Source organism: Pteronotus mesoamericanus, unplaced genomic scaffold (genome assembly GCF_021234165.1).
Source record: "Pteronotus mesoamericanus isolate MK-2021 breed Mesoamerican mustached bat unplaced genomic scaffold, CSHL_Meso_final contig_220, whole genome shotgun sequence".
Lineage (NCBI taxonomy): Eukaryota > Metazoa > Chordata > Mammalia > Chiroptera > Mormoopidae > Pteronotus > Pteronotus mesoamericanus.
In genome coordinates, this window is record NW_026555091.1 from 9,002,692 (window position 1) to 9,027,239 (window position 24,548).

At 61.1% G+C, this 24,548-nt stretch overlaps 1 protein-coding gene across 1 annotated transcript in view; it reads right to left on the reverse strand.

The window, feature by feature from the left end:
* ABCA13 (ATP binding cassette subfamily A member 13) overlaps positions 1 to 24,548 on the reverse strand; it is a 134,519-nt gene that overhangs the window by 26,958 nt on the left and 83,013 nt on the right. Inside the window, exons 32-41 of the mRNA XM_054571313.1 lie at positions 23,306 to 23,463; positions 22,984 to 23,214; positions 15,775 to 15,883; positions 15,210 to 15,486; positions 9,875 to 9,987; positions 8,374 to 8,596; positions 4,822 to 4,911; positions 2,735 to 2,804; positions 1,478 to 1,596; positions 361 to 448 (exon numbers count right to left, since the gene is read on the reverse strand). Coding sequence (XP_054427288.1) covers positions 361 to 448; positions 1,478 to 1,596; positions 2,735 to 2,804; positions 4,822 to 4,911; positions 8,374 to 8,596; positions 9,875 to 9,987; positions 15,210 to 15,486; positions 15,775 to 15,883; positions 22,984 to 23,214; positions 23,306 to 23,463 — 1,478 coding nt within the window. The remainder of the gene's footprint in view (positions 1 to 360; positions 449 to 1,477; positions 1,597 to 2,734; positions 2,805 to 4,821; positions 4,912 to 8,373; positions 8,597 to 9,874; positions 9,988 to 15,209; positions 15,487 to 15,774; positions 15,884 to 22,983; positions 23,215 to 23,305; positions 23,464 to 24,548) is intronic.

Below are 24,548 nucleotides of genomic sequence, written 5' to 3' on the forward strand. Positions count from 1 at the left end.
CGGGCGGGTGGGTGGCCTCCGGGGGAGGCGGCGTCAGGGCCTGCGTGGGAGGAGGGGCTCTGCCCCCAGGGAACCGGGACCCTCACAGCGGTGCTGACAGTGGACGTCACTGAAAACCGCCTTCTTGTTTGCTTCCGGTCCGTTAGGTGAATTTGGGTCCGATGGAAACAGTGACCGCGGGCTGTGCAGTCAAAAGGAAAACTAATTTCTCCTTCAAGGGTTCCTGGGCAGGTAACTTCTTCTTTCCCAGAAACACACACTGGGATTGCACCCGGTGCACGTGGGTACCAGTTTCCCTAACGCTTTCTGCACCAGCAACAACGAAACAAAGCGAAAGGAAACCAAATGGAACACTGTTACCTTGGCCAGGCTCCTCCGCTCAGACCCCGCTGCACGAGCCTCTAGAAGGGCATCCGGGACCCGCACGCCGAAGGACCAGCCTCCAAGCCTGGGGACAGCAGCCCGGGTCAGCGCTGCACCCGGAGCGCGTGCCCCCAGCCCCCAGGGCGCCCTCCCCGAGGCGCTGGTTACATACACCGCCCGAGAGGGGCGGGCGCCCAGCGGCGTGACAGGCCCCCCGCACAGGCAATTGCCCGGGAGGGCTGCGCCTGCCGGCCGCCGCCTGGAGAGGCTGCTCCGCGGGCCCACACCTCGTCCGGAAGCACAGGCCGCCCAGGGCACGGGCCATGCGACCAGCACCCGCGCTGTCCCCACGGACGGACGGCCCTTTCTCCACAGACCAGCCCCCGCCCCACGCTGCGCGGTCCCCACGCTGCCTCTCCAGCACGAGCACGAACAGGGCCTTGCACGGGAAGGCGGCCCGGGCAAGCGGTCAGCGCCCATTTCCTCCCCTTTGGGGTCCTCACGACGCCCTCGTTGCCCACCATTGCAGCCACTGCCACCCTGGCTGTGGTCGGTCAGTCTGGCGGTTTATCTGCCACCCAGCTGGGTGGGACTTTCCTGGGGGGGATTCTCCCTCCCTCTGCACCCGGGGCCGCGTGGTCCCTGCACCGGCAAGCCCCCGAAAACATCGGACGTTAGACGTCAGGGCACCTGTGCCCGTGACTCCCCACTGCCTGGCAGGAGGAGACTGAAGGCATAACCGCCACTGCGCCGTCCTCGCCGCAGGCGCCCCGACGGGGTCCCAGGGCGGCCAGGGCTCGGCTCACTCACCCGTCCACCCACCGGAGGGATGCGGACGGAGGGGCCATGCACACCCGACACCAGCCCAGTCCCGGCACACGAGGGCCCGCCTTGGCGCCCCGAGGCTCCGCGCACTCCCGGGTCAGAGCCCAACAGCCGCCACCGGGAGGCCAGCGAGCCCCGCTGGCTCTCATGCTCCTCAGCGGCTGCGGGCAGTCAGGGCCCAGCACCCGCCCCCCAGGCGCTCACGGCGTTTCCACGACGCCCTTCCCATCCTAAGAGCATCGTGTTCGCAGGCAGAGACTCCCCAGGGCAGCGGCCGCCTGGCACCCACCGGGGCTTGTCGCTCGGCAGCAGCAGGAGCTCCTCCAGGCGGGAGGCCGAGAGGTCCAGCAGCGTGTGGCCCCGGCGGCTGGTCAGGGCGGGGGCGCTGGTGCTGGCGTTCGGGCAGGCCTGTCATTGTTCCAGAGAGAAGAGACAGACGCCCGTTTGCAACCCGCCCACAAGCAGCTTCACTGACGTCACCTCCGAGGGTGACTCTCCGCGGTTTCCGACTTCTGCCAAGTTGCCCGCGGCCGTTTACGTGCTCTGACTTCTCAGTCCCCTGAGGGCCCCCCGTCTGAGAACCCCATCAGAACCCGGCGGGGCCTCTGCGGTCTCTCCCGTCTGGGAACCTCAGGGACCCGGCTGTGTGCACGGGTGGGCGGGTCTGTGAGGCCTCCGAGGGGCACGTTTCCCCTGGGGGCCCTGCATTCGGTGACCCCGGGCAGAGTCCGAGGCGGCTCAGCGAAGGGGCGGGAAGCGCGGGAATCCGTGGGGCGTGTTCTTTCCCACGTGCCCACAGGAGAAACTAAACAGCTCCTCCCCCGTGGGCCCGGGCCGCCCCCCTGCGCTGCTGGACTTGGGCTGGGCGCCCCTCTCCACTCGGGACGTGTGGGACAGACTGTGACTGTGGGACGTGACGCTCCGGACCTTCCCCGTCCGCTTCCGAAGCCCCACCTCCCTCCCCGGCTTCCCCGGCGGCCGCTGCAGGCCCGTGCCTGCGCCGGCCGCCCCTGGAGCTTTCCTCGGGGACGAATCCAATCCGTTTGGCGAAGAGGTCCCAGCAGGCGCCCTCTGCGGACAGGGGCCGTGGCCCTGCAGCCCTGCGGCCCTGCTCGCCACAGGCACACCCACCCCCAGGTCCCCCCGGGAGTCCGCCGCCCTCAGACGAGACGGGTGGCATCTCCACGTCACGCTCCAGGCTCAGAAGGCTCACACGTCATCATGGGGCAAGAGCACTGTCAGCCCCTTCAAACGCAGGAAACTCCTCCCCAGGGCGAGCGCGCTCCCTCCACGTTAGGGGAGGGTGAAGCCCGTGCTGAGGCGCAGGGCTGGGAAACCCACAGCATGTCTGCGGTACGCACGCGCTCACTCTAGGTCATGGAGCCCTCCCCGCAGCACCTCCTCAAGTAAACCGAAGGGTCAGAGGCTCGCTGATGACCACGAAGGCACATGTCACAAACGAAGTCAACGTTGTTGTTCCTTGAGGTTTAGATTTTAAAAAAACAAGCAAACGAACAAAAAAACCCAGAACACCCCTGAGACCTACCAGGCAGCCACAGGAAGCCGGGTCTCCTGGGCGGAGAAGGGGAACCGGGTGCCAGCACGCGGGGCTCTCCCTGCAGAGGGGACACGAGAACAGCCACGGCTCAGGCCACGGCGCCGCCCCCGCCGCCACCGAGGCGCCCAGCGCGCACGTTCGCCTTGCACCTGCCCACCTGGCTCTTGGTGTTCAACAGAAATATTGGATTAGTTCACTACCACTTTCAACATACATATAAAACATTAGCAAGAATGGTGGGAAAGTGACCATTTTACCTCCAACGCGGCAGACGGATTGCCACTGGAGTCCCCAGACCGTCCGCCTTATAGAATGAAACTAAACATTCAAATCTTCCAGTTGTTTCGAGAAGTTAGCAACTTCAGCACATTCTAAATTTCGAATCACCTGTCACCTCTCACGAGGAACCCTGAATTCCAGGGGAGGCTTGCGCCGCAGCACCCGCCGCCTTCCACAGCAGGGGGTGCGGCTCAGAGGCGCCGCACGTGCCCCCCGAATCGGCGCCTGGAGCAGACCGCCCGGAGCGCCACGTGGTCCCTCGTGAACATGGCTTCCCCCAGTTCACCGCCAAGGGACCGCTAACGTCTGCCAGAAGGGGAGGGACCACTGGGTCCAGCAACACTGGGTACTTCAAGGAGGCCTCTTCCCTGTCTTAAGGGAAGACCTTGGCTCCAACCTGCAACCTCAGGAACCCGGCGCGGCCCGTGCCACGTGGACACCAGCAGTGACACCGCTACGGGCCGCCCGCAGCCCGGCCTGCTGCCCCTGGACCGTGAAAAGGCAGGAATGGCTGCCACACAGGACAACGCTGAGATCAGACCACAGGGGTCTCACCCAGTGAAGGCGACGCCCACACCCGCGCCCGGGGGGCAGGAGCGGGGCCCAGGGCGGCGGGCGGCCCGCGCAGCTCCTGGGAGGAACCCGGACATTCCGCTGCTGTCCAGACGGCCTCGCGTGTGTCCTGCCGCCCCTGGCTGTTAACTCTGCTTTTTTCCTCTTAAGGGACTGGATGAAGAAATGTGTCTTCTCCTGCCGACGGCCCCGTCTCTGCGGCCCCGTTGGGCCCGGACGGGACCCTCAGAGGCCCGGGTTACCCTCCCGTGTCCCCGCCGCCGCCGCTGCCGCGCTTTCACGGGCTCCTTTCAGAAGGGAAGGAAAAGCATCACCAGAGCAGCTTTTATTTAGCTTAAGAAATTACTTTGTTTTTCAAGTGACGGCTACAGGGAAACAGCGTAATTAATTTTGTATTAATTGCTCCTCACCGAGACTGTTAATAGCTATGCAGTCGGGAGCTAATGGCGAACGCGACTGCAGGGCAAAACGTGTGGTCATCAATTCAAGGAAGGTATTCCCAATCTTGCGTCTCTGTCTGGATTTTTGTATCTGTAACTTGGAAACGCGCCCTGCTGTCCTGAACACATCGCAAGGGTCTCTACTGCTTTCCTCGCGGGCTCCGCGCCCGAGACCAGGGCCACCCCACAGCGGCCGGGACCCCACCGCAGCGCTGCGCCCCTGGGGGCCCCGTGCAGCACAGGCGCGCGCGGCAGGAGGGAAAGGCCTGTCAAGGAGGATGCGCCGTATTGCGTTTTCACTCAATGCCCCTCTCTACGTGATCATTCTCACCCTAGGAGAAAAATACCCAAAGTAACTCACTCCTCAACTGAAGTGACTCACTTCAGTCCCTTTAGTAATAAAAAAAATAAAAATTAAAGAAAAACCCTACAGCTAACTTTTTACGTGCACAAGTTTTCCCTAAAAATAAATAACACCTGATATATGTGTCACATTTAGCTGCTAGTTTTTCGGCTTCTGGTTTCATCGCAGAAACTGCGCGCCCTTAACCACGGACCGGTGGGTCTGGCGAGGACACAAGCCCCTCCCTCACTGAGGACGGGGGCCGGGGGGGGGGCGACCGCACAGCCAAGCTCCGGCCCTCTCGGGTGGCCACGCCCTGTAGCCTGCGCAGCGCTACCCCGTCCACGGGCGCACAGTCACCGCGTGGAGCCTGAGCATGTGACGCGCATACAGGCCGCGGTGCGGCCGCCCTCCGGCCAGAGGGGGCACCGGGTACTCACGGGCCAGCGCCGCGGTCCGGGCAGAGCAGCTCCTCGTCTCCGAACGCCCGCAGCAGCACCGGGACCAGCTCCGCGTCATCGCCGTCGCTGCTGCTGTCACGAGACAGGGGACACGCGGGGGCCGATCAGGACGGACGGGCGACCGGGGCCGCAGCCCAGGGTCCGCCTGACGGCAAGCCCCCGCCCGGCCGTGCCGGGCGCACGGCCCCTGGCAGCTCAGGTCAGGCTGAGGGCTCGCAGCGCTTACGGGAGAGCCGCCAGCGAGGGCGCTGAGAGGTGTCTTAAGAGCAGTTTCGCTGCCACAAACGAGCACTGCTGTGCACACGCCTGCCCTCATGGTGTTCACTGCTGTTCTCACTTCATGTTACCGCCTCGGCCATCTTTGGTGTGTTTGCACGTTTTATAATATGAATTTCAAAGGCTGCGTGATGTTACATCGTGTCACTGCATTACAATCCATACACACACCCCAGCATCGGCGCTCGGCTTGGATTTGACTCTGCTCCCTCACGTCATAGCCCCGCAGTGAGGCAGCTTCTTACGTCTGCACTTTTGTTTCTGTGCATGAATGACCTGGGACCACATTTTCTTGTCCGGAATCCTCAGCAGGGGCCCCGGTGAGTCGCACTGTGCACTTTACGGGCCCAGCCGCCCAGGCCGCAAGCAGCGCGGCCGGGCCCGAGGCCGCCCGCACCGAGCCCCCTGGACCGAGGCACCGCTCCCAGCGCGGGGGCCTGCGAAGCCCACGGCTGGCAGAGAACGCGCTCGCCTGGAGAGAACGCGGAGATGGCGGTCCGGCCCTCCGCACGGCGGGCTCCCCGCGAGTAGGGCTCCCTTCGACTCATTAAAAATCTGCCCGATGGGGTGTATGGAAGAACACAGGCTAACACCTTCCAGAACTCCTGTCACGCCTGTTACAAAATGCTCTGAGTGGCCGTCCTCGGGGACCCTTACTCCCAAAAATACAGAGGACGCCTTGGCAGCATGACGGGTCACCTCCATGTGCACAGTGACCTCACGCCTTTTTGGAGGAAGTAGACCACACATTGACGTTTGTACAGAAATGGCTTCTTCTAAAGAACTTTCAACACTGGCTTCTCCTGGGGACATGAGAAACCTCAGGGTTCCTTCCACCACGGACTTTTCTAGTGGATTCCCCTGTTCTCGGAGAGCGAAGATCTGACTGGCTCCCATGTAGCTTTGCGTGGTCACCAGCATTCACGTCCGTGGGCCTGGGTTCCGAGGGTCCCGTGCCCGCACGCCCGGGACGCGGTAATGAAGCCGGGGTGAGACGCGGCCTCCGGCTGCACAGGCGGGGCCTCCCAGGAGACCCTCGCTCCCCGAACCGCCGCGGGGCGCCCCCCACACACCCTCCGGGCAGCCTTCATGCTCCACACGCATCGCGTGCTCCTGCCGCCCGACCAGGAGCTGCGACCCTGCACGCAAACCCCTCCGCACCCTTCAGCCCCCCGCATGTCCCCCAGGGCGCCGCGCCCGGCCGGCCGGCCTCCCGACGGGCGCATCCGCCTGGAGGTGCCGCCCCCGAGGGGCGCCCCGACCCGCTCCCTGGCCGGACACCACCCCCGCTGTCGGGCGCCGCGCCCCTTCTCTGCGGGCCGCTCGGCCACCGCACACTCCCCCCCTCCGCCCCTCTCTGCCCCGGCACCCGGTGACGTCGACCACGGCCCCTTCCACTCTCGTTACCGACAGTCCATGCGCAAAGGGCAGCAGTGCAGCAGAGCGCGCCCTCGAAAACAGCGTGTGAGCCAACTGCGCGGCGACCGACGAGCTGAAACCCGAGGCCCAACCCTTCGTGTCCACCCAGCCCTTTGACCCCCAGGACCGGTCTTCCCGGACTCTCACCCTTCCGGGAGAACAGTGTGTTCACGGAAGAGAAAGGCGGACGGGGCGTCACACAAAACCAGTTTCGCGTTCCCGCCGCGCACGACGCCGTCCCTGGCGCGTCAAAGGGCCGCTCGCCGCAGCACGCGCGCCCGGAGGGCCTCACAGGACAGCGCTGTCCTTCCCGCGGGCGAACCACGGCGGAGGGACTCGCGTGTCCGGGCGGCGGGGCCCTGAGCCCCGGAGCCCTCGCACACGCGGGAGTCGGGCGGCCTGAAGGGGCGGGGCGCCCCCGCAGCGCCCCGGACCCCGCTACACCCCCGAGGGGCGGCGCCGGCCCGGCCGAGGGAGCCGCCGCCCAAGCCCTTCCCTCAGGGCCGCGTGCGGGCACCTCCCGGCCGCCACCGCTGCCACGTTCCCCTTCGTCCCCTTGACGTGCTGACACCTTTCGCTATAGCGTCCTTATCCCGAATTGCAGTTCTCTGCTATCCCCCAGTAAACCCATTTCTGCTGATAAAAATAACGGTTTTTCATTGTGAAGTTCAACATGGTTTATAACCAGCCCGATACGATTCCCTCCGGCCACGGCCAGAAAGACACAACGAGGAAAAGCGCTGGCGTCGGCCCCAGGGCCGCGTCTCATCAGGGGCAGCCGACCCCCGTGTGAACGGCTCTCAGGTTTCTGACAAATGAGAAAACACTTTTCGGTGAGAGAGACACATTTCCCACTGAGCTGCTGCCCGTAGGAAACACACAGTACCCGCGGCATCTGTGCAAGCTCTCGCCGCCCCCTCTCCTGCCCTAGAGACCCAAGAACAAAGGCGGGGGTCGGAAACGCTTGTTCTGAAGGAAACCAATACTGGCCCATAAAGGAGTTCGCCTGGAATAATTCGGTAAGAGCAAGAGGTAAAGTCATGGTTTACTTTTCACTATTTTCTTTCTTTCTCTCTTTTTTTTTCTTTTTGCTGAGATCTGGAGGCCACTGTTAAAAAACCGGCCTCACAGCGCCCCGTGGCCGCAGAGCCCGGACGCGCGCCCCTCACGGGCGCTCTACCGCCGGCTTCCCACTCCGGGCCCCACCTCACGCAGCGTCCCCGAGTCCGCAGGCGCCGCCCAAAGCGGAGGGGGGGACCCGAGGGCTCAGGGCCCCCTCTCCCAGCCCCGGCCCCACGGTGGGGTGATGAGGCCCCAGCCGGGGGGCCGTCCCTGCGCCGGGAGCAGAGCTCGGCTGGTCCGCGCCAGCCGACGGCCCGACCCCACCTGGCCCGGTAGCTGCGCGGGGGCCCTGCGGGCGCGGGCTGCGGTCCCGGGGCGGCCGTGGGCGGCTTTGTGAGATACACAGTCTGTCAACTTTTCTAAGCCCATCAGATTCTGGAACAGATATCCCTGGCTCCTGCTCCAGGCCTGGCGGCAGGGCCCGGCCCCCTGCCCCGGCGGCCAGTGTCCCCGCGGTCCTGGCGGCCCCGGCGGCCCTGGGGAGGGGGGTGGAGGCCGGGCTGGCCTCGCGGGCCCTGACACCCGCCTGGAGACTGGCGCTGGCGGGCGCCAAGCCCCTTGGAGCCCACGCCACCGTGGACACAGCCGTCCAGGGGACGAGGACACACGTGCACTTGAAAGCCTTGAGAACGTCCACGCTGGCGTCACGCTTTTTTCTGATGTAATTTTGAAGGGGAAAGGAAAGGTCCTCCCCTGGAAAAGCAAGTTCCTTACCTGAAAAAGTAGGTCTCAGCTTGCTCGTAGCGGCCCGGGGTCAGTCGGAGGGGAGGGTAGTCGATGGCCAGGGGCCTCACCATGAACAAGGCCATGGCCAAGGCCACGAAGACGACGGGCAGCAGCAGGTCGGCGAGCGCGCCGCCCCAGGCCCGGCGCACGTGCCACAGCCGCTTGGTCAGCAGGGCGGCCCCCTGGGTGAGGGCGCTGGCCCGGGCGCCACCTGTGGGACAAGAGACGATGCTGGTCACTCAGGATCCCAGGCCCCTGGCTGCGTGGCCCCTTCGCCCGCTGTCCATGAACCGGGGGCGCCCTGAGCCCCGAAACGACGCTCGGCGCCGAGCAAGGCCTCTCTGGTGAGCTCCACATGCCAGGACGCGCCGCGATGCCGGCAGCAAGGACAGACATCGGGTCCCCGGGTCTGGCTTCTGCAGGGAGGCGGCCGGCGCGGCAGGGCCACAGCGGGGCTACGGGTCCGCGTCCCCCGGCCCACGCGGAGCCGCCGCAGCCCGCCGGACGCCCCAGGCCCGGGCCCCAGCGCAGGCCCCGTCTGTGCAGCGGGCCCACAGCAGCGAGCCGACGCCAGTGGGGGAGTTGCTCCGTGGACGGGCCGGGTGGCGGCGGAGCGGGAGTGCAGCCAAGGGTGGCCGCCCTGCGCCGCGCCTGGCCCGGAGCCCCGCCAGTGGCCGGGGAAGCCCCTGCTCTCGGTGCCCCAGGCCCAGACAGGCGGTCGCCAGTGGCCAGGAGCTCGCGGGGCCTCCGGGGCCGGCCCCGCCCCCTCCGCAAGCCGCGCCCTCAGCTGTGGGGCGGGGCTGAGACTAGATCCCCTGGGGCGACGCCCAATGTTGGCGCAGCACTGACTCAGCCACCAGGACCCGCACGGTGCCGACCCGTGGTCACGGTAAACGCCGTCGGGCGGGCTCGGCAAGTCTGTGGGGAGAGGCTTTGTTCGTATGAAGCATTATAAATGTCCCCCACCTTCCCACGTAGGTTAATTGGACATAAATGGGAAAAACAAAGGGCCACGGTAGTTTATGCTCATGAATCAACACCAATCAAATATTCATGGCTAAACTCATAAAAGTATTCTCATGAATAATTTAACAGACAAAATTAAAATGCTGAACCAAATTGTTATGAATTGTCTTATTTGACTTATGAGTGCAATTATATTCAGGGACTCTAGTTTCATCCATAATTATGCATCTCCCTCGCCCTGACCATCAAATTGCTTGGGGAAAATGTGCGAAGATTTGTGTTTTTGGTTGAGTGGCTCCAATTGTCCAAACGTGAACGCCCAGTGAGAAACGACTTAAAGCGTCAGGGGCTCGGTGCGCACTCCAGAACGGGAGCCCCGCGTTACCAAGTGCCCTCAAAAAAGGAGGAGCCCAAGGGAAACACAGGCACACAGAGGGCATGAACACGCCCCTTATAAAAAATCTGCAAAACAGCTAATACATGATTATCGTAAAGTAAAGCAACAATAAGACTGTCCGCTCACCAATGGGGTAGAAATCAAAGATGGTGTTAACACCGAGTATTTGGAAGTGTTTGGAAACACGGGCCTTCTCATGCAGGCCTGGGGGCAGAATGCTGGGGGCAGTCACAGTGATTCTGCAGGGCACAAATATGGACCACCCGTCCGCAAATTCCAACCCAGCAGTTGCACCATTAGAAAAGAAAGAAATTCATCAAGAATATCAAACAAGATAGTTTGTTACATCTTAGACAAAACAGTAGCAAGAAGCTGGAAACAACTTAAATGTCTGACCAGGGATTAATGGGCCAATTTAACACAACTCTATAGTGAACTGTGTTCACCTGCTTCACTGGGAAACAGTGTAGTTAAACACTCATTGATGTGGAGAACGTTTATTCCATGTCACAGGTGAATAAAGCGATTTAAGATGGGATTATACCATCTTTTTAAAGGAAATGTCTCTGTGGACCGATGGCTGCCGGAGAGGAAAGGGGGACCGCACAAAGCAGGTCAGGGGACTGGATGCAGGACGTAGATGACTGACCACGGACGCGGACAAGGGCATGGGGTCAGCCGGGCGGCGGGGGGGGGGGGGGCGCAGGGTGAAGGAGGGCAAAGGGGGACAAAGGAGGGCAGCTGTAACAGGGTGGACAGTAACACGCAACAATGAAAACAAATGTCCATACGACTCAATAAAATGACTGGAAGAGGCAATGTGACCCAAAATACTATGTTTTAGCAAAAAAAATGAGGATTAACACATGAAGTATCTAAGTGCAGGAAAACATCAGATGAGCAAAGCGTTCTGCAGAATAGCACACGCACGATAAATATAACTTCCTACGTAGGCTAACGTTAAACTAGAAAAATTAACATTCAACCAAATGAGAACATCAATGGAGACAGAAACTATATCTTAAAAAAGAACTGAGCAGAAATTCTGGAGCTAAACATACAGTCATGAATTGGAAAATTCAGTAGAAAAGCACACCAGCATACCTGGCTGGAAGAAATAATCAATAACCTTAAAGACAGTAACTTGAAATTCTGAGGAGCAAAATGAAAAAGAATGAAAAGTGAACCGAGCCGAAGGGGCTGTGCGACCTCGTGAAGAAAACCAGCAAGCACGTGATGAGGGTCTCGGGCGGAGAGAGGGAAGGGGAGGGCGAGTACCTGAAGAAAAATGGCAGAAAACCCCAAATCCGAGGAAAGACGTAGATATACAATTATGAGACCCATGAGCCCCATTTCTTGAACGTGGCAGCAAAAGCACAGACAAAAGCAAGAACAGGTGAGCTGGGCTTCATCGAAATAAAAATAGTCTATGATTCTAACATGGGTGGAACGCGAGAAAACATTTCCACATATCTGCTGAGAGACTGATATCCAGAAAACAAAAACTGCGACAACTCCACAGCGCAAGGAGAACACGCAGGGCCGGGCGGCCCCTGAGGCCTGGGGCCGGGCGGGAACGCGGGCGGGACACGGAGGCTCCTCAGGGCGCCGCACCCGCCGCGCGAGGCTGCAGCGAGGGACGCGTGCGTGGCACGGGTCCCAGAGGTCACAGCGCCTCCCGCGCCAGGAGCAAACACCTCGTGGGCGCCGGGGGGACGCGCAGGCCCCTATGGCAGCAGGCCCGCCGCGCCCACGAGGCTCGGGGCATTGGGAGCGGGAGGGGCTGTGTGGGGCAGGGAGGCAGGTGGTTTGAGGGGGTTCTCTGTATGCTCTTCTCCATTTTGCTGTGAACCTAAAAGCACTTCCAAAAATAAAGCCCATTTTTAAAAATTACAAAAGGAGTTGAATAGATTTCCCCAAATACGACACAGGACAGTATGCAAATGGACATGAAATCCATGAAAAGATGGTCAACATCATTAACATCATTAGTTATTAGAAAACTGAACAAAACCACAATGCCATCCCCCTTAACACACAACTGAGCGGCTGTTACCATAGAAAGAGAAGAGCGTTAAGTATTGGCAAGAATACGGAGAATTGGAACAGGCGGGCACTGCTGCTGGGATGTAAACTCCTGAAGCCACTTTTGAAAATGGTGTGGTGATTCCTCAAAAGAAAGAAGATGCCATCCCGAGGACCAGCACTTCCGCCTCTGCACGTGCAGCAGAGCGATGGGAGCGGAAAGCCGGCTCCTCGCGCTCGCGCTCCCAGCAGCGCCGCTGACGGTAGGTAAAGGGCGAGCGCGGCCCAGGCGCCCACTGACAGGTGAGTGATAAACAAAAAGTGACACGCACATGCAGGCGAACGTTGTTCAGCCTTAACAATGGAACGGACACATGCTCCACCGGGGATGAGCCTTGGAGTCATCGTGCCGATTAAAATAAGCCCGCCACAAAGGACAAATATTTCACAGTTCCTCTCCTGCGAGGCAGCCAGGACAGTCCAAGGGCAGAGGCAGGGGGCAGAGGGTGCTGTCGGGGTCGGAAGGAAGGGGCGGGCGTGGGGTGCACTGTGCACAGGGTTTCCGCTGAGGAGCGGGACAGAGCGGGGGCGGGCGGGCGGGGACAACCGCAAAACAGCGCGAGCCTGCGGAGCCTCGGGGCCACACGCTGAAGATGGCGAAACGGGCGTTACGCACGCGACCACTTTCCCGCGATAAACACACACACGCAGAAACGGGGTTACCAACCAGTGTCCTCTTTGGTGTTCTCCCCCACTCCCAACTGCCTAGATTAAAGAAAAGATGAGGGGCGGCCTCAGAGACCTGGTCCCTCGAACCAGACGACACAGGGAAGTCCCGTGGGGGCTCCCTCCATCGTCCCTGCAGAAGCCACCAGCAGCGAGGGGTCTGCCGCAAACCGGCATAGCTTCTGTCGACTGGCAGAAAACCACTGAGATCCAAGGCAGCCCGGCCCCAAGGTTCTTGCAAGAGCTGTTTCATCAGATACGATGTCAACATGGGCTAAAAAGGGGCCGAAAAAATACAGGAAGAAAAGGAGATTCTGAAGAGCAAGCAGCAGCGCTCCAACGGGAAAATACCGAAACTGCGGTCACCTCTGCGTCCAACAGGCCCCCAAACACCAGGAAGGAAACCTGCCAGAGCGAAAGGGAGGGGAGACAAGCAGGCAGTAAGTGCCAGAAGCAACAGCGCTCGAGCACGGCTAATGGAGAAAGAAATTCGCCAGGCCACCGGCGGGCAACGCGGGGCGGGCTGCGGCCGCCGCCAGGGAAACGGGGCCGCCCGCCGCCCGCGGCCGTGAGGCACTGAGAGGGGTGAAGTCGCGCCGCGTGTTTAACCTGGGCAGCGAATCGGTTTTGACCTAACAAAAAAAAAGTATGGCAAACTCACAAATATGTGGAAATTTCAAAACATACTAAGTAACCAATGGACCAAACAAGAACTAAGAAGGGAACTTTGAAACCACTTTAAAGAACACTGAGCATACAACATATCCAAACGTGTGGGATACAAAGAGCAGAGCTTAGAGGAAAATTTATGGTTGTAAATTACCATATTATAAAAGAAGGATGATCTGAAATCAATAATATAAACCTCTATGATAAGACACTGAGAGAAAAAGAGCAAACTAAATCTAAAACCAGCAGCAAGAATGAAATAATAAAAATTAGAGCTGAAGGGAGGGAAAAAGAGAGAGAAAATCGATGAATTTAAGAGCTGATTCTAGAAAGATTAACAAATTGGTAGCTGTTGACTAGATTAGCCAAGAAAAAGATAGAAGATACAAATTACTACCACCAGAAATTAAAAAAGGAAGGTTATTATTTATAACAATTGTGCGCCCATAAACAAGACAACTCACATGAAGTGAGAAAAGTTTCTAAAAAGACACAAAACACCAAAACTGATTCAAGAAGAAATAGACAATCTGAATTATTGAATTATTCAGTAAAACAATGACCCACAAAGAAAATTCTGGCCCACATGGTTTCATTGGTGAATTCTACCACCACTTAAAGAACTAATACAAAGGCTCCACAAACATTTCCGAAACACAGCAGACAGAAGAGTCCCACGTCCGTTGTATAAGGTGAAGAGGCCTGCGACAGCAACGCCAACGACAGCCGGCAAAAGAAGGCTACAGGCCGCACTCATGACAGATACAGGCTCAACAGTCCTCAAAAAAAAAAAAATACTAGCAAGTGAAATCCAGGGATGTGCGCCACGGCCAAGTGGAATTTATGCCAGTTTGTCAATGCAGTGCTGTTTTGACATCCAAAAACCAATCAATGAAATACATCACATCAATAAATAAAAGGCAAACAACAATTGTCTCTATAGATGCAGAAAAATCGTTTGGCAAACTTCAACACCCTTTCATGATAAAACACTCATTAAACAGGGAATAGACTGAAACTTCCTCAACTTCATGAAAGGATCTATAAAAAACCCACAGTTAACATCATACTTCATACAATTTCAAAATAAAAAACTTACAACTGCGGGGTATAATTTGCCCAATTTTAATAATGGGCAAAAGATCTGCACAGACATTTCTCCAGAGAGATGTGCAAAAAGCCACTAACTCACAGGAGGATACTCGGTGTCCTGAGCCATCAGGGAAGCGCAATCAGAACCACGGGTAGACACACCCCACGCCCACGAGCGGTCTGTGGCCCAAACCCCAGGTCACAGCGCGCTGGGGAGCTGCCGGGGAGAGGGGCCTGGCCCCCTCACGTGCTGCGGGGATGGGGCAGCCACCGAAGGAAGGACCTGGCAGGTCCTGAAACGGGTACACCTGCGGCCCCGCCCTCCCAGCCCAAAACATCTACCCGAGAGGACCTCTGGCCATGGGCAGCTCACACACAATATTCACAGCAGCACATTCATTGAGCACCATCGACTGATGAGCACACGCATGCAGTGCGGGTACACGGGGGACATTACGTAGCAATCAGGAGACAAAACACCGGCCCCCGCTACAACGTGAAGGACCCCGGGTGCCCGACGCCGTGACGATGCTCCGTGGGAGGAGCCAGGCTGCACTGTGCGACCCGACCGACCCACATCATCCCGAGTGGGCGGCAGCGTAGCCGCAGACAGCAAGGCCGCAGGCCGCCCGGGGCCGGGGGACCTGGGAGCGAGGCGAGGCCATGGTCAGGTGACACAGGGCTTCCTTGGGGGGCGCAACAATGTTCTAAAATTGATAGTGGCCATGGCTATACAACCCTGTCTGAACAAAAAGCCGGCGAATTGTACACTTTAAATGAGCAAATTATATGGGATGTGAATTGTATCTATAAAGCTGTTAAAAGAAGACGTGCCCCACGTGATGAATTACCAGGGAAAGCAAGTAACCCACATGAGAAACCCCTGCGCACCAAGACAAGGCCGATTTCTAGCCCTGACAATGCCAGCTGCCGGAGGACACGGGCCAACCTGTTCCCCGCACGGTGACGCTGCGTGTGCACCCGCAGCTGCACGCCCTGGGGTGTCAGCGCCACCCACACGGCACGACGGGTGGGGCGGAGCTGCAGGCGCACACACGGAGACCGAACCTGGGCTCTGGCCGACCGCCGACGCCTCTGCGTCCGCCCACGAGACCGGAACCGCAGTCTGGGGGTGAAGGGACAGGAGCCCCACAGAGGCGGGGCTCCCAGGGGGAACTCCCCGACGGCAGCCCGGTCCCGGCCCAGCACCTGCGCGCACTGGCGCGCTGTGAGCACAGGGCACCAGACCACCTGCACGCACAGGAAACGAGATGACCGTCCCTGTCCTTCTAACGCAGTGGACTGAGAAACTGCTTACGTGACAAGTCAAGTCTGCGCACAGGGTAAAGCGGTCCCACCCACACGCAGTCGCCTTGTTCACGGCAGGATGAGGCCGAGCTTTGGGCCCCTGGGCTGCCCCCTGGCTGCCCGCGCCCGCCACCCCCGCCTCCCGCCGCTCCCGGCTGGCGGCGCGCCCCTCCCACAGAACTGCAGCCCGCGCCTCCGGGACTCACGGCGGTGGCCTGAGGCGCGCGCGGGAGGCCCATGGCTCCGTGGCTCCAGCTCCGGCTCCGCAGCAGCGTCGGGCTGCTTTCTGGACTCTTGCAAAAGCTTCAGAAACACCTTTTTGAGAGCAAATAAAAAAAAGTTTCATGTTATATTAGGTTCCTTTCACACTGCGATTTTTCCTTTGCCTTCATTACCCCAGTAGGTCAGTGCGACAACATTCAGCAAACACATCGTCCTCCGTTTGTGTTCGCTGAACCCACGTAGCTCTAAGGTCGCCAGGTTCTCGGCCCGCTGGCAGTGAGACTGCGCGCAGGGTGTGCGGACGCGGGAACCTGACCGTGACCCTGAGGGCACAGGACAGCGTCATGCGTGAACAGCCCCGCCAGGTGCGTCTTCTCCATGGGTGGGTGCGCGTTCCCCAACGCGCTTCATGTAAGAGAATGGCTTGGCATCACTGTTCAGTGCCTCTAATTACTGAATATGCAACACACCAAGTGGGAGAACAAAGCCCACTGCTGCCCCCTGGTGTCCTCCCAGCAGCGGGGGAGGGCGGGGGCGGGGGTGGCCACAGGTGTCCCAGGTTTAATTCTCCCGCGCAGCCAGCGGGCGGGACCGTGCTGTGTCCCCACGGCAGCGGGACGGGGGTGGGGGGTGGGGGGTGGCACAGAGCTGAGGCCCCCAGCGCGACACACGCTCTTCTAACGTGTTTACTAGGAATGAAGTTAGAGACAACAGACACAGCGCAAGAACCACTCACGAGCGAAGAGTTTCCTTTGCACCTTATTCTAAAGTGAGTTTTCACTTCATGTTCCAGTATCACTGAGAATGCATAGCCCCAGCTGGTGTGGCTCCGCGGACTGAGCGCAGCCTGCGAACCGAAGGGTCACGGGTTCCGTTCCCAGTCAGGGCGCAGGCCTGGGTTGGGGCCAGGTCCCCACTTGGGGGCGTGTGAGAGGCGGCCACACGTAGATGTTTCTCTCTCCCTCTTTTCCTCCCTCCCGTCCCCTCTAAAGATAAATAAATAAATCTTTTTAAAAAGAACCTATAAAGCATGTCTGGCTAGCAAAGGAAGCATTCGTGAGGGCGATGCTCATCCTTTTGGAGCTTTGCTCCTCGTCCTCCTTTCATAGCGACACTGAGTGTGCACGTGGGCAGGTGTGGGCGCACGCGCGGCCTCAGGGAGGACCAGGGCAAGGCCGGGGATTTCGCCTCCGCGGCCTCGGTGTCCACACCGAGCCCCAGGGTTCCCCGTCAGGATCCAGGACTCCACACCCACCGAAGGCGGGGCCGCGGGGCCAGGGGCCGCGGGTGCCCCCTCGTGCCGGCCGGCCCTAACTGCAGGCGCACGAGCCTGCGCCCCAGAGGCTGAGAACATGGCAGCACCACCCGGCGAACAGCGAGGGCTCTCCAAAGCAACGGGCGCTCAGAGGTCTGGGTTCCGCACTGTGGGCGTCGCCGGGTGACCCCGGCCTGCAAGGTCCGCGCTCTCGGCAGCGGTTGGGCTGCGCCCTGCACCCCCCCTGCCGCGCGCCTCGCAGGGCCACGCGGCCCCCAGAACAGAGCAGCCCCCACGGCTGGGCCGGGATAAGGGGCACCTGTGGGAGGGTTCGACCCACTCCTCCAAGTTCCCTGTGTCCTCCATGATCTGATACATATTTTCTAGTGCAAGTCTGAAGCAATACTTGCACCGAAAGGCCAAATCTTCACATGTTGTAGTTAAGCCAAAAGGGGAACCGTACGCCTTGTTGCATTTGGACAATGATGAGGAAATGCAAAATACTGCAAAAGCTCCCGTTTTAGAGAAGATTAGGAAAAGTCTACTCAGCACATAGAAACACCCTCCAGAGAGAGAAAAGTAAGAACTGAGCAGCCATGCGGGAAGTTACTGAGCGTGGGCTGAGCACCCCACGTCCCGGCTGCACCGGCCACCGTGCCAGAGAATGCTGCTTCGTGTGTTTTTTGAACTCAGGTGTGGAAAGAAATTACTCACTATCTTCCTCCTACTTGGGTGTTTTCATTATAACTTTTAAGAATAGGCTACAGGCCAATTCATATGGACCAAACAGGACCCACGCCTGGCCTCATCTATATAAAAGCACTTGGAATTCATTCTCAATCTTATCTAGTATTTTCAATTTTACTGGAATTAACTCAGGCTTCCCAAGTCAAAAACCAATCAAATGAGGATTATCCAACCTATTCATTAACTTTTAAGTAAATTCATCACATTAAAAGAATAAAAATTAAATAAGAAATGAGAGAATTACTCAATCGCAAAAAAAAACAAACAAACAACCCAGTTAAAAAATAGGTAGGGGAACCAAAGAGACATTTCTCCCAGAAGGACAAACAAGTGGCCGACAGACATATGAGAAGATGCTCACCATCGCTCACCATCAGGGAAATGCAAACCAAAACCCCAATGAGACACCACCTCACACCTGTCAGAACGGCCACCACCAATCAGTCAGCAACAGCAAGAGCGGAGAGGGCGCGGAGGAAAGCGGCCCCTCTGTGCAGTGAGCGGGGACGGCCTCTGCGGAAAGCGGCCTGGCGGCGCCTCAGGTATTAAACACAGAGCGACCGCACACCCGCTGATTCCACGCCGGGTGTTCACCTGGAGGAAATAAGGTCACCACGTTGAAGAGGGGTCTGCATCCCAAGTCACCGCAGCGTCGTTCACGACAGCCAGGCCCTGGGAACCGCCGCGGCGGCCCCCAGGGGATGAGTGGAAGGAGGAGGCATGAAATTTCAGTGTGCTTTTATGTCTACATACACACAGATAAGACACACATGCACACTTTATATAAAATACGTACACGCTATGTACATATATAACATACACACAGAACATGAAATACTGGTCTGCTAGGGTAAAAAAGGAAGAGGAAACCTGCTGCTGAGGTAGCGCGTGAGGCCCGGGACGCAGGGCGCTGGGCGGGGTGAGCCCGGCCGAGGCGGCGGGCCCCGGGGAACGCCACTCCCACGTGGAGCCTGGACACCTCGCGGGGAGAGAGGAAAGCTGGGTGATGGCCAAAGGCGGGGACAGGGTGGGGGATGGGAGGCAGGGTCAAAGGTATCAATTTCCAGTTGTACGTGTGTACGTCAAACCGTGATGTTGTATTCCTGAAATTAATAAAATGTTACAGACCGGTAACACTGCAAAAATGGAAATTAAGTCTCCAGGACACTAACCAGCATGGAAACAATTTAAAACTTAACAAACCACGGATCTGGTGCAAAGCGCAGGGAAGTGCTGCCCTGTCTCCATTAGGGGAGGGCACGTGCAGCAGCCGCAGGGCCTGTCTGCGGGGCCCGCGCGTTGTCAGCCTGGAGCAGAGGCAGGGTCTGCGCCGGCAACGGCCCAGGGCGCCCCGCTGCCGGCGGCCCTCCGGCGCAGGGCTGCGTCCCTCCAGGGCCCGGCCCGCACTCCAGCTGGCGGTGGGGCGGGCGGCCGCCTCAGGGCGCCATGGGCAGTGCCACGTGCGGCGCCGCTACGGAAACGCCCGGCAGGCAAGCTGTGTGAGGCGGCGAGGGCGCCACCCCACTGGAGACGCCACGCCTAGAGGAAGCATTGCTGAGCTGTGGCCAAAACGTATCTTTCCAGTCTCCCACACGTGCTTTGTTCAGAAGCAGAGGCCGAACGGCGCACCGAGCGTAGGCGACGGGCGTGAGGGCCACTGGCCAGCCCTACCCGGGCCCGGGCCCCGCGCGGAGCTGCCCCGACAGGCGTTGCCGCTCACGTTGTCACAGGGACTTGTCCGAGTTCCCACTGCTGTTGTGACAAGTTTCCACAAACACGGGGGCGGGGAACGGGGGCTTGAAACAGCAGAAACGTATCGCCTGGCAGCTCTGAAGTCCTGGCCTGAGGCCCCACCCTCTGGTGGCCGCCTGTGCGCCTGGGCTCACAGCCTGTCCGTCTTCCAAGCTCGCACTCGCACTTGGGCTCTGCTCCCGCGGACACAGCGCCGCCGCCCGCCCTAGCACCCTGTGTCCCTCCTACACCAAGGCGCCCAGGTGACCAGGAGAACCTCCCGCCCCCAGACCCACGTGGGCCCTTTCGCCAGGGCCATGGCCGGGCCGTGGGGGCGCACCCGCGGGCTCAGCGCGGCGTCGGCTCGCCCCTGACACAAGGGCGGGCCTGCCGTGTCCCTAGGCAGACGCGGCAGAGACAGCAAAAGCCCACAGGGCGTGGGAGCCTGGGGCTCCCCAGGCAGGTTCCAGTTCCGGACTTCGGGCAGCCCACTGCCGTCCTCAGGCTCCGTCTTCCCGTCTCCTCGTCTGCACGCGGGGTACGCGCACCCGCGACCCGGAGCTCCTGGGCGGCTGAGCAGAGGAGGCGTGAGGTGGGAGAGCCTGCGTCGCGTCCAGCTCGGGGCCGCACCCCCCGCACCCCCTTGTCCTCCACAGAGAGAACGAAGAGCAGGCCACAGCCCTGCGTTGAAGGGGCCAATGGCCCCTTCCGCACTGAGGTGACACCATGTGTCATAAGTACTTAGAACCTGAGGCTGCCCTAAATTTTAAAAAAAAAGTGCCGAAGAGCCCTGCCTCTCGTGTGGGGCAGGAGGGCGGCCGCCAGGCGGGGGTCACTGCGCTTCGGGCGGGGGCAGCCCAGAGCGGGGCCCGGGGGCTGGCGGACCGCGGAGTGGGGACTGGGCGTGACGACATGGAGGCCGAGGTCCTCGCTGTCAGAGGAGGGGCAACAAGGAGAGGGGGCAGCCAGATGGACCCGGTGGGGGGCGGGGAGGCTGGACAGGAGGCCCCACGTGCAGGCGACCCCCGGTCTCCGCACAGGGAGCGAGCAAACGGCAGCGAAGTCCGCGCCCCTCCCTGTTCTGGCAGGTGGTTCTCCAAAGGTGGGAACGCCGGGCCCTTCCTCTCAGCCCGCACTCGATCTGCTCATTCAGACCCACACTTGACCCCTGTGTGCGGGGTGGGCCCCCAGGACCCTCCGACAGGGACGCCAGGGAGCCCCCCGAGCCGACAGCAAGCTGAGGGCAGCGGTGGCCGGCTGGGGCGGAGAGTCGCCGAGAACCCCGGGGTCACGGGAGGTGCCCGAGGCCGGAGATCCCGGAAGGGCGGCCCCCCTGGGGGGCCGGGGCGGGGGGGGGGTGGCTGCCCGTTTTGCTCGGCGCCGCTGCGACCCCGGCACCGGGAGGACGCACCACTGGAGCCCACCCCACCCCACGGCGCGGCAGCCGCGCCCGGGCTCCGCAGAGAGGTGGCCGCGAGCGCCCCTGCCGGCCGCCGAGCCCCGCCGCATCCCGCCCGGAGCCCGCCCAGGCCGATGCCGGTCCTGGCACCGGAGAAGAAAGGGTCAATCGTGTCTGGAAACTGGTGACGACTGCGATCAAATTTTACATTTCAACCTCGCTGGTGGGGGTCCATTTAGGGACAATGGTTTGCAAGAAACACAGCGCCGCTTAAAACGAAACCAGCTTCCTCGGCAGAAGGCCAGGCGCCGCACCGCGCCGGCCGCCGTCGATACCAGGCGGGAGACAGGCAAGTCAATACTTGCCAAGTGGAAAAGGACAAAATTGGCCGAGATGGTTACTTTATAGACTACGCCACACAAAAGAAAGCTTTTTAAAGCACTTAATCTCTTTCTGATTTAAGATTCCTCAAACAGATCCAAACACACTGTATTTTGTGCTGCTCAGCCCTTTGCGTGCGGTTGTCCATACGGGCGACTCCACCGTCAGCGCGTGGGTGGGTGACAGGGAAGCGGAGGGGGCGGGGCGGTAGGCGTTGCCTGAGCGCCTGTCAGGTGCAGAGAGCGCAGTGGGTGCGACCGGCGGAAGGACTGCGAGCGACTGGAGGGCACGGGGAGGCTCCCAGCACCAGGCAGCCGGCGGGCCTGCTGCGGGGCTGCAGGCGGTTCCCGGGGGATGGGAGGGAGGGAGGGGCACGCGCGCGGGCCGCGGAGGCTGCGTTGTGGGCGAGCTGCGCTCTGCGCTGCGGCGTGGCTCCCTAACCCCGTGCATTTGTCAACGCTGAAAGGAGTGGATTCTACCATGTGCAACGTCACAAATGAATATTTTCAAAAGAACAGAGGGCAAAGAGGAGGAAGATCGAGAAATTTCCAAAAGGGACATGGGTGGGGAAAGCATCAATAAAAGTACGCTGGAGAACAGTAATGAATGCTGCACGCAAAAAGAAATACCTAAGGAATGTAGCACAAAAAGAATTTCAGGAGTTCATACAATGACAATGAAACCCCTCCCATAATGTTAAAAACACAGAGGGCCTAACGCGCAGAAAGGCCTCATCGCTGATCTCCCGCCGCCGGCCCGTAAGGAGCAATCCCAGCGCCGCCAGCGAGTCCGTCCCTGCGTGACTCCAGCTCGTTGTGAGCTTCGCGCGCGTTGCAGTGCCACGGGCCTTGCGGGGAACGAACCCTGCGGGAAAGCAGGGCTGACGCCCTGAAAGCACAGAGTGTCGGCTCCCGCCGCGGTCTCGCACTGCGTCACAGCCCCGCGGCGCTGCGGGTTCTCGTTGCGCCCTGGCCGGCGCTGTCACCGGGCCCAGGGAGCCCAGAGGAAGAGGAAGTGCGGCCGCCCCTCCCCAGGCTCTGCACTTTCACCTGCCGCACTTGGTTTTTGCTCTAAACCCACAGAGCTTTCTGTGGGTGACAGCAACGTGGGGAAGACGCAGACCGGCCCACGGAGGCCGCCGGGCCCGGCACCAGGCGGGCCTTTGGTGGGGCCGCGACCCCTGGGGGAGGCGTCTGGCCCGACACCCCCAGGACACGGGAAACCACACCGAGCGCTGAGGTCTCAGGGCAGGGGCCTGGGGGCTGGCCCGAGCGGGCAGCGCCCACAGGCCTGGTTTCAGCTACTCTGCCCGACGTGGGGAGCGCGTGCACCCTGGGCTCCTGAGCAACAGAAGGTCTGTCGTGAAAACGGAAGGGCCCCCCCCAACCACCCCCAGCGAGGACAACCAGCCGGCACCATCTGCCGACAGCAGCTGGGACCACGGGTGATTCCGGGTCAGAAGCCAACGTTCTCATTATAAAAAGGCTGGCTTCCCTTGAGGAGCAACAGGCACCTGCCAGGCGAGGGGAACGCCGTTTTTGCTTGGGCCGTGCCTGACACCGGTCAGGAGCTGGAGAGAAATACAAGCGCGGGGTCCACGCACCCCCCACGGAGGACCCACCCCACGTCCCTGCAGGGCCGCGACAAAGCCCAGCGACGCGGCCGCCAGAGCCCCGGTACCTCCTCCAGCGTGGTGTCCGTGAGCCCGTGGCCCGCCAGGCGCAGGCGGTGCTGGTCCTGCTCCAGTGCCTGAAAGAGCCCCTTGAAGCCGGCACGGCTTGCGTCCCGCGGGATGGCGTAGCTCAGCTCGGGCCCGCAGCTGTCCCTGAGGGACGCCTGCGGGATGTGCGTCTGAACCAGGGACGTGATGCATGCGGTGTCCTCCGCGGTGTCCGCCTCCGGGATGCCGGGCTGCCCCGAAAGGTGAAAAGGCAGTGGCAGGTGTAAGCTGAGACACCCTTTTGCTCCCTGGGCCCAGACAGGGAGGCAAGGCCCCGGTCACCTGTCTCGTGAGCGTCAGCTGGAGGCCCCGGCCGCAGGCCTCCGCCAGGCAGAGGGGCGGCCCGCAGCCCCGGAGCCGGCCCCGCCGCAGCACAGCCACGCGGTCGCTGAGCGCCGCCGCCTCATCCAGGTGGTGGGTGGTGAGGACGACCGTCCGCCCTGCGTCCCGGGAGAGGGGCGTCAGCACCGGCCTGACGGAGGCTTGGAGGACCCGCCCACCCTGTCCTCAGCAGACGACCAGGCGACTCGGCACAGAGAATGGGGACCTGGACCAGGGACGGGCCTTGCCCCGGGTCCGGGGCGCTGCGCCGCTCTCCGCTTCCCTCAGGGCCGCGCGGCGCCTGCGCGCCCTCCCTCCCTCCCGAGCCCGAGGCCGGGGCCCCAGCACAGGCGCCCGAGTCCTGCACCCCGCCCTCCAGGACCCCGACCACGCGCCGGGCGCCGCCGGGAGCAGCCCCGTGCCTCCTGACACGCAGGCCCCCTCGCCCACCGTGAGACGACAATCTCACGGACACTTGGGGGGAGCAGCTGTCGGGCAAGGAAACGGGACGGTGCTGCATGACGGCCGGAGGTGGCCGTGGCACACGGGACGGCCTGTGGGACAGCGGGGGAGGGGCGGTGCCGGAGCAGGACTCTCTCCGTCATCACGCGTGGTGGGGGTGGGGCGGACGCAGAGCGTGGCGGGGGGGCGGGGCCATCTCAGAAGGCGCGTCCCTGAGCCCAGCAGAAACCAACGTCCACCGCCCGTGTCCCCTGTGAATTCCACCACCTCATCACACTGCAGCCCTGCGCGATGGAAGAAGAGGGCTCAGGCCCGCCGCGGGGGAACCGAGGCCGGGGACGCTGGAGAGCACCTCCGTGGGGCGCAGGTCCCTCCTGGGCGGAGTGTCTTTGAGGTCGGCTCCCAGGTTCCCCACGGGCCACCAGGGGGCCCGCGCCTTCAAACACTGAATCTCACCTCAGAAACAAATTTCCAAGAGGAAAGGCTCAACGTGGTTTCAACTCTACTTCATTTTATGCTTTTAACAGAAAAGAAAGATAGAGAGACCAGGTGCATCGGAAGAGAAAGCATGCCTGCGGACCCCACAGCGACCACCGGCCCCCGCCACGGGCCCCGGGGACCGCGGCCGACCACTCGCACGCACGCCCTTCGGGGCGCGGAGAGCGCCAGTCCCCGATCTGGCGCTCGGGGCTGTGGGGGCTCTGGTTAGTGCCACCCCGCAGACCGGGGGGCACCTTCCCAG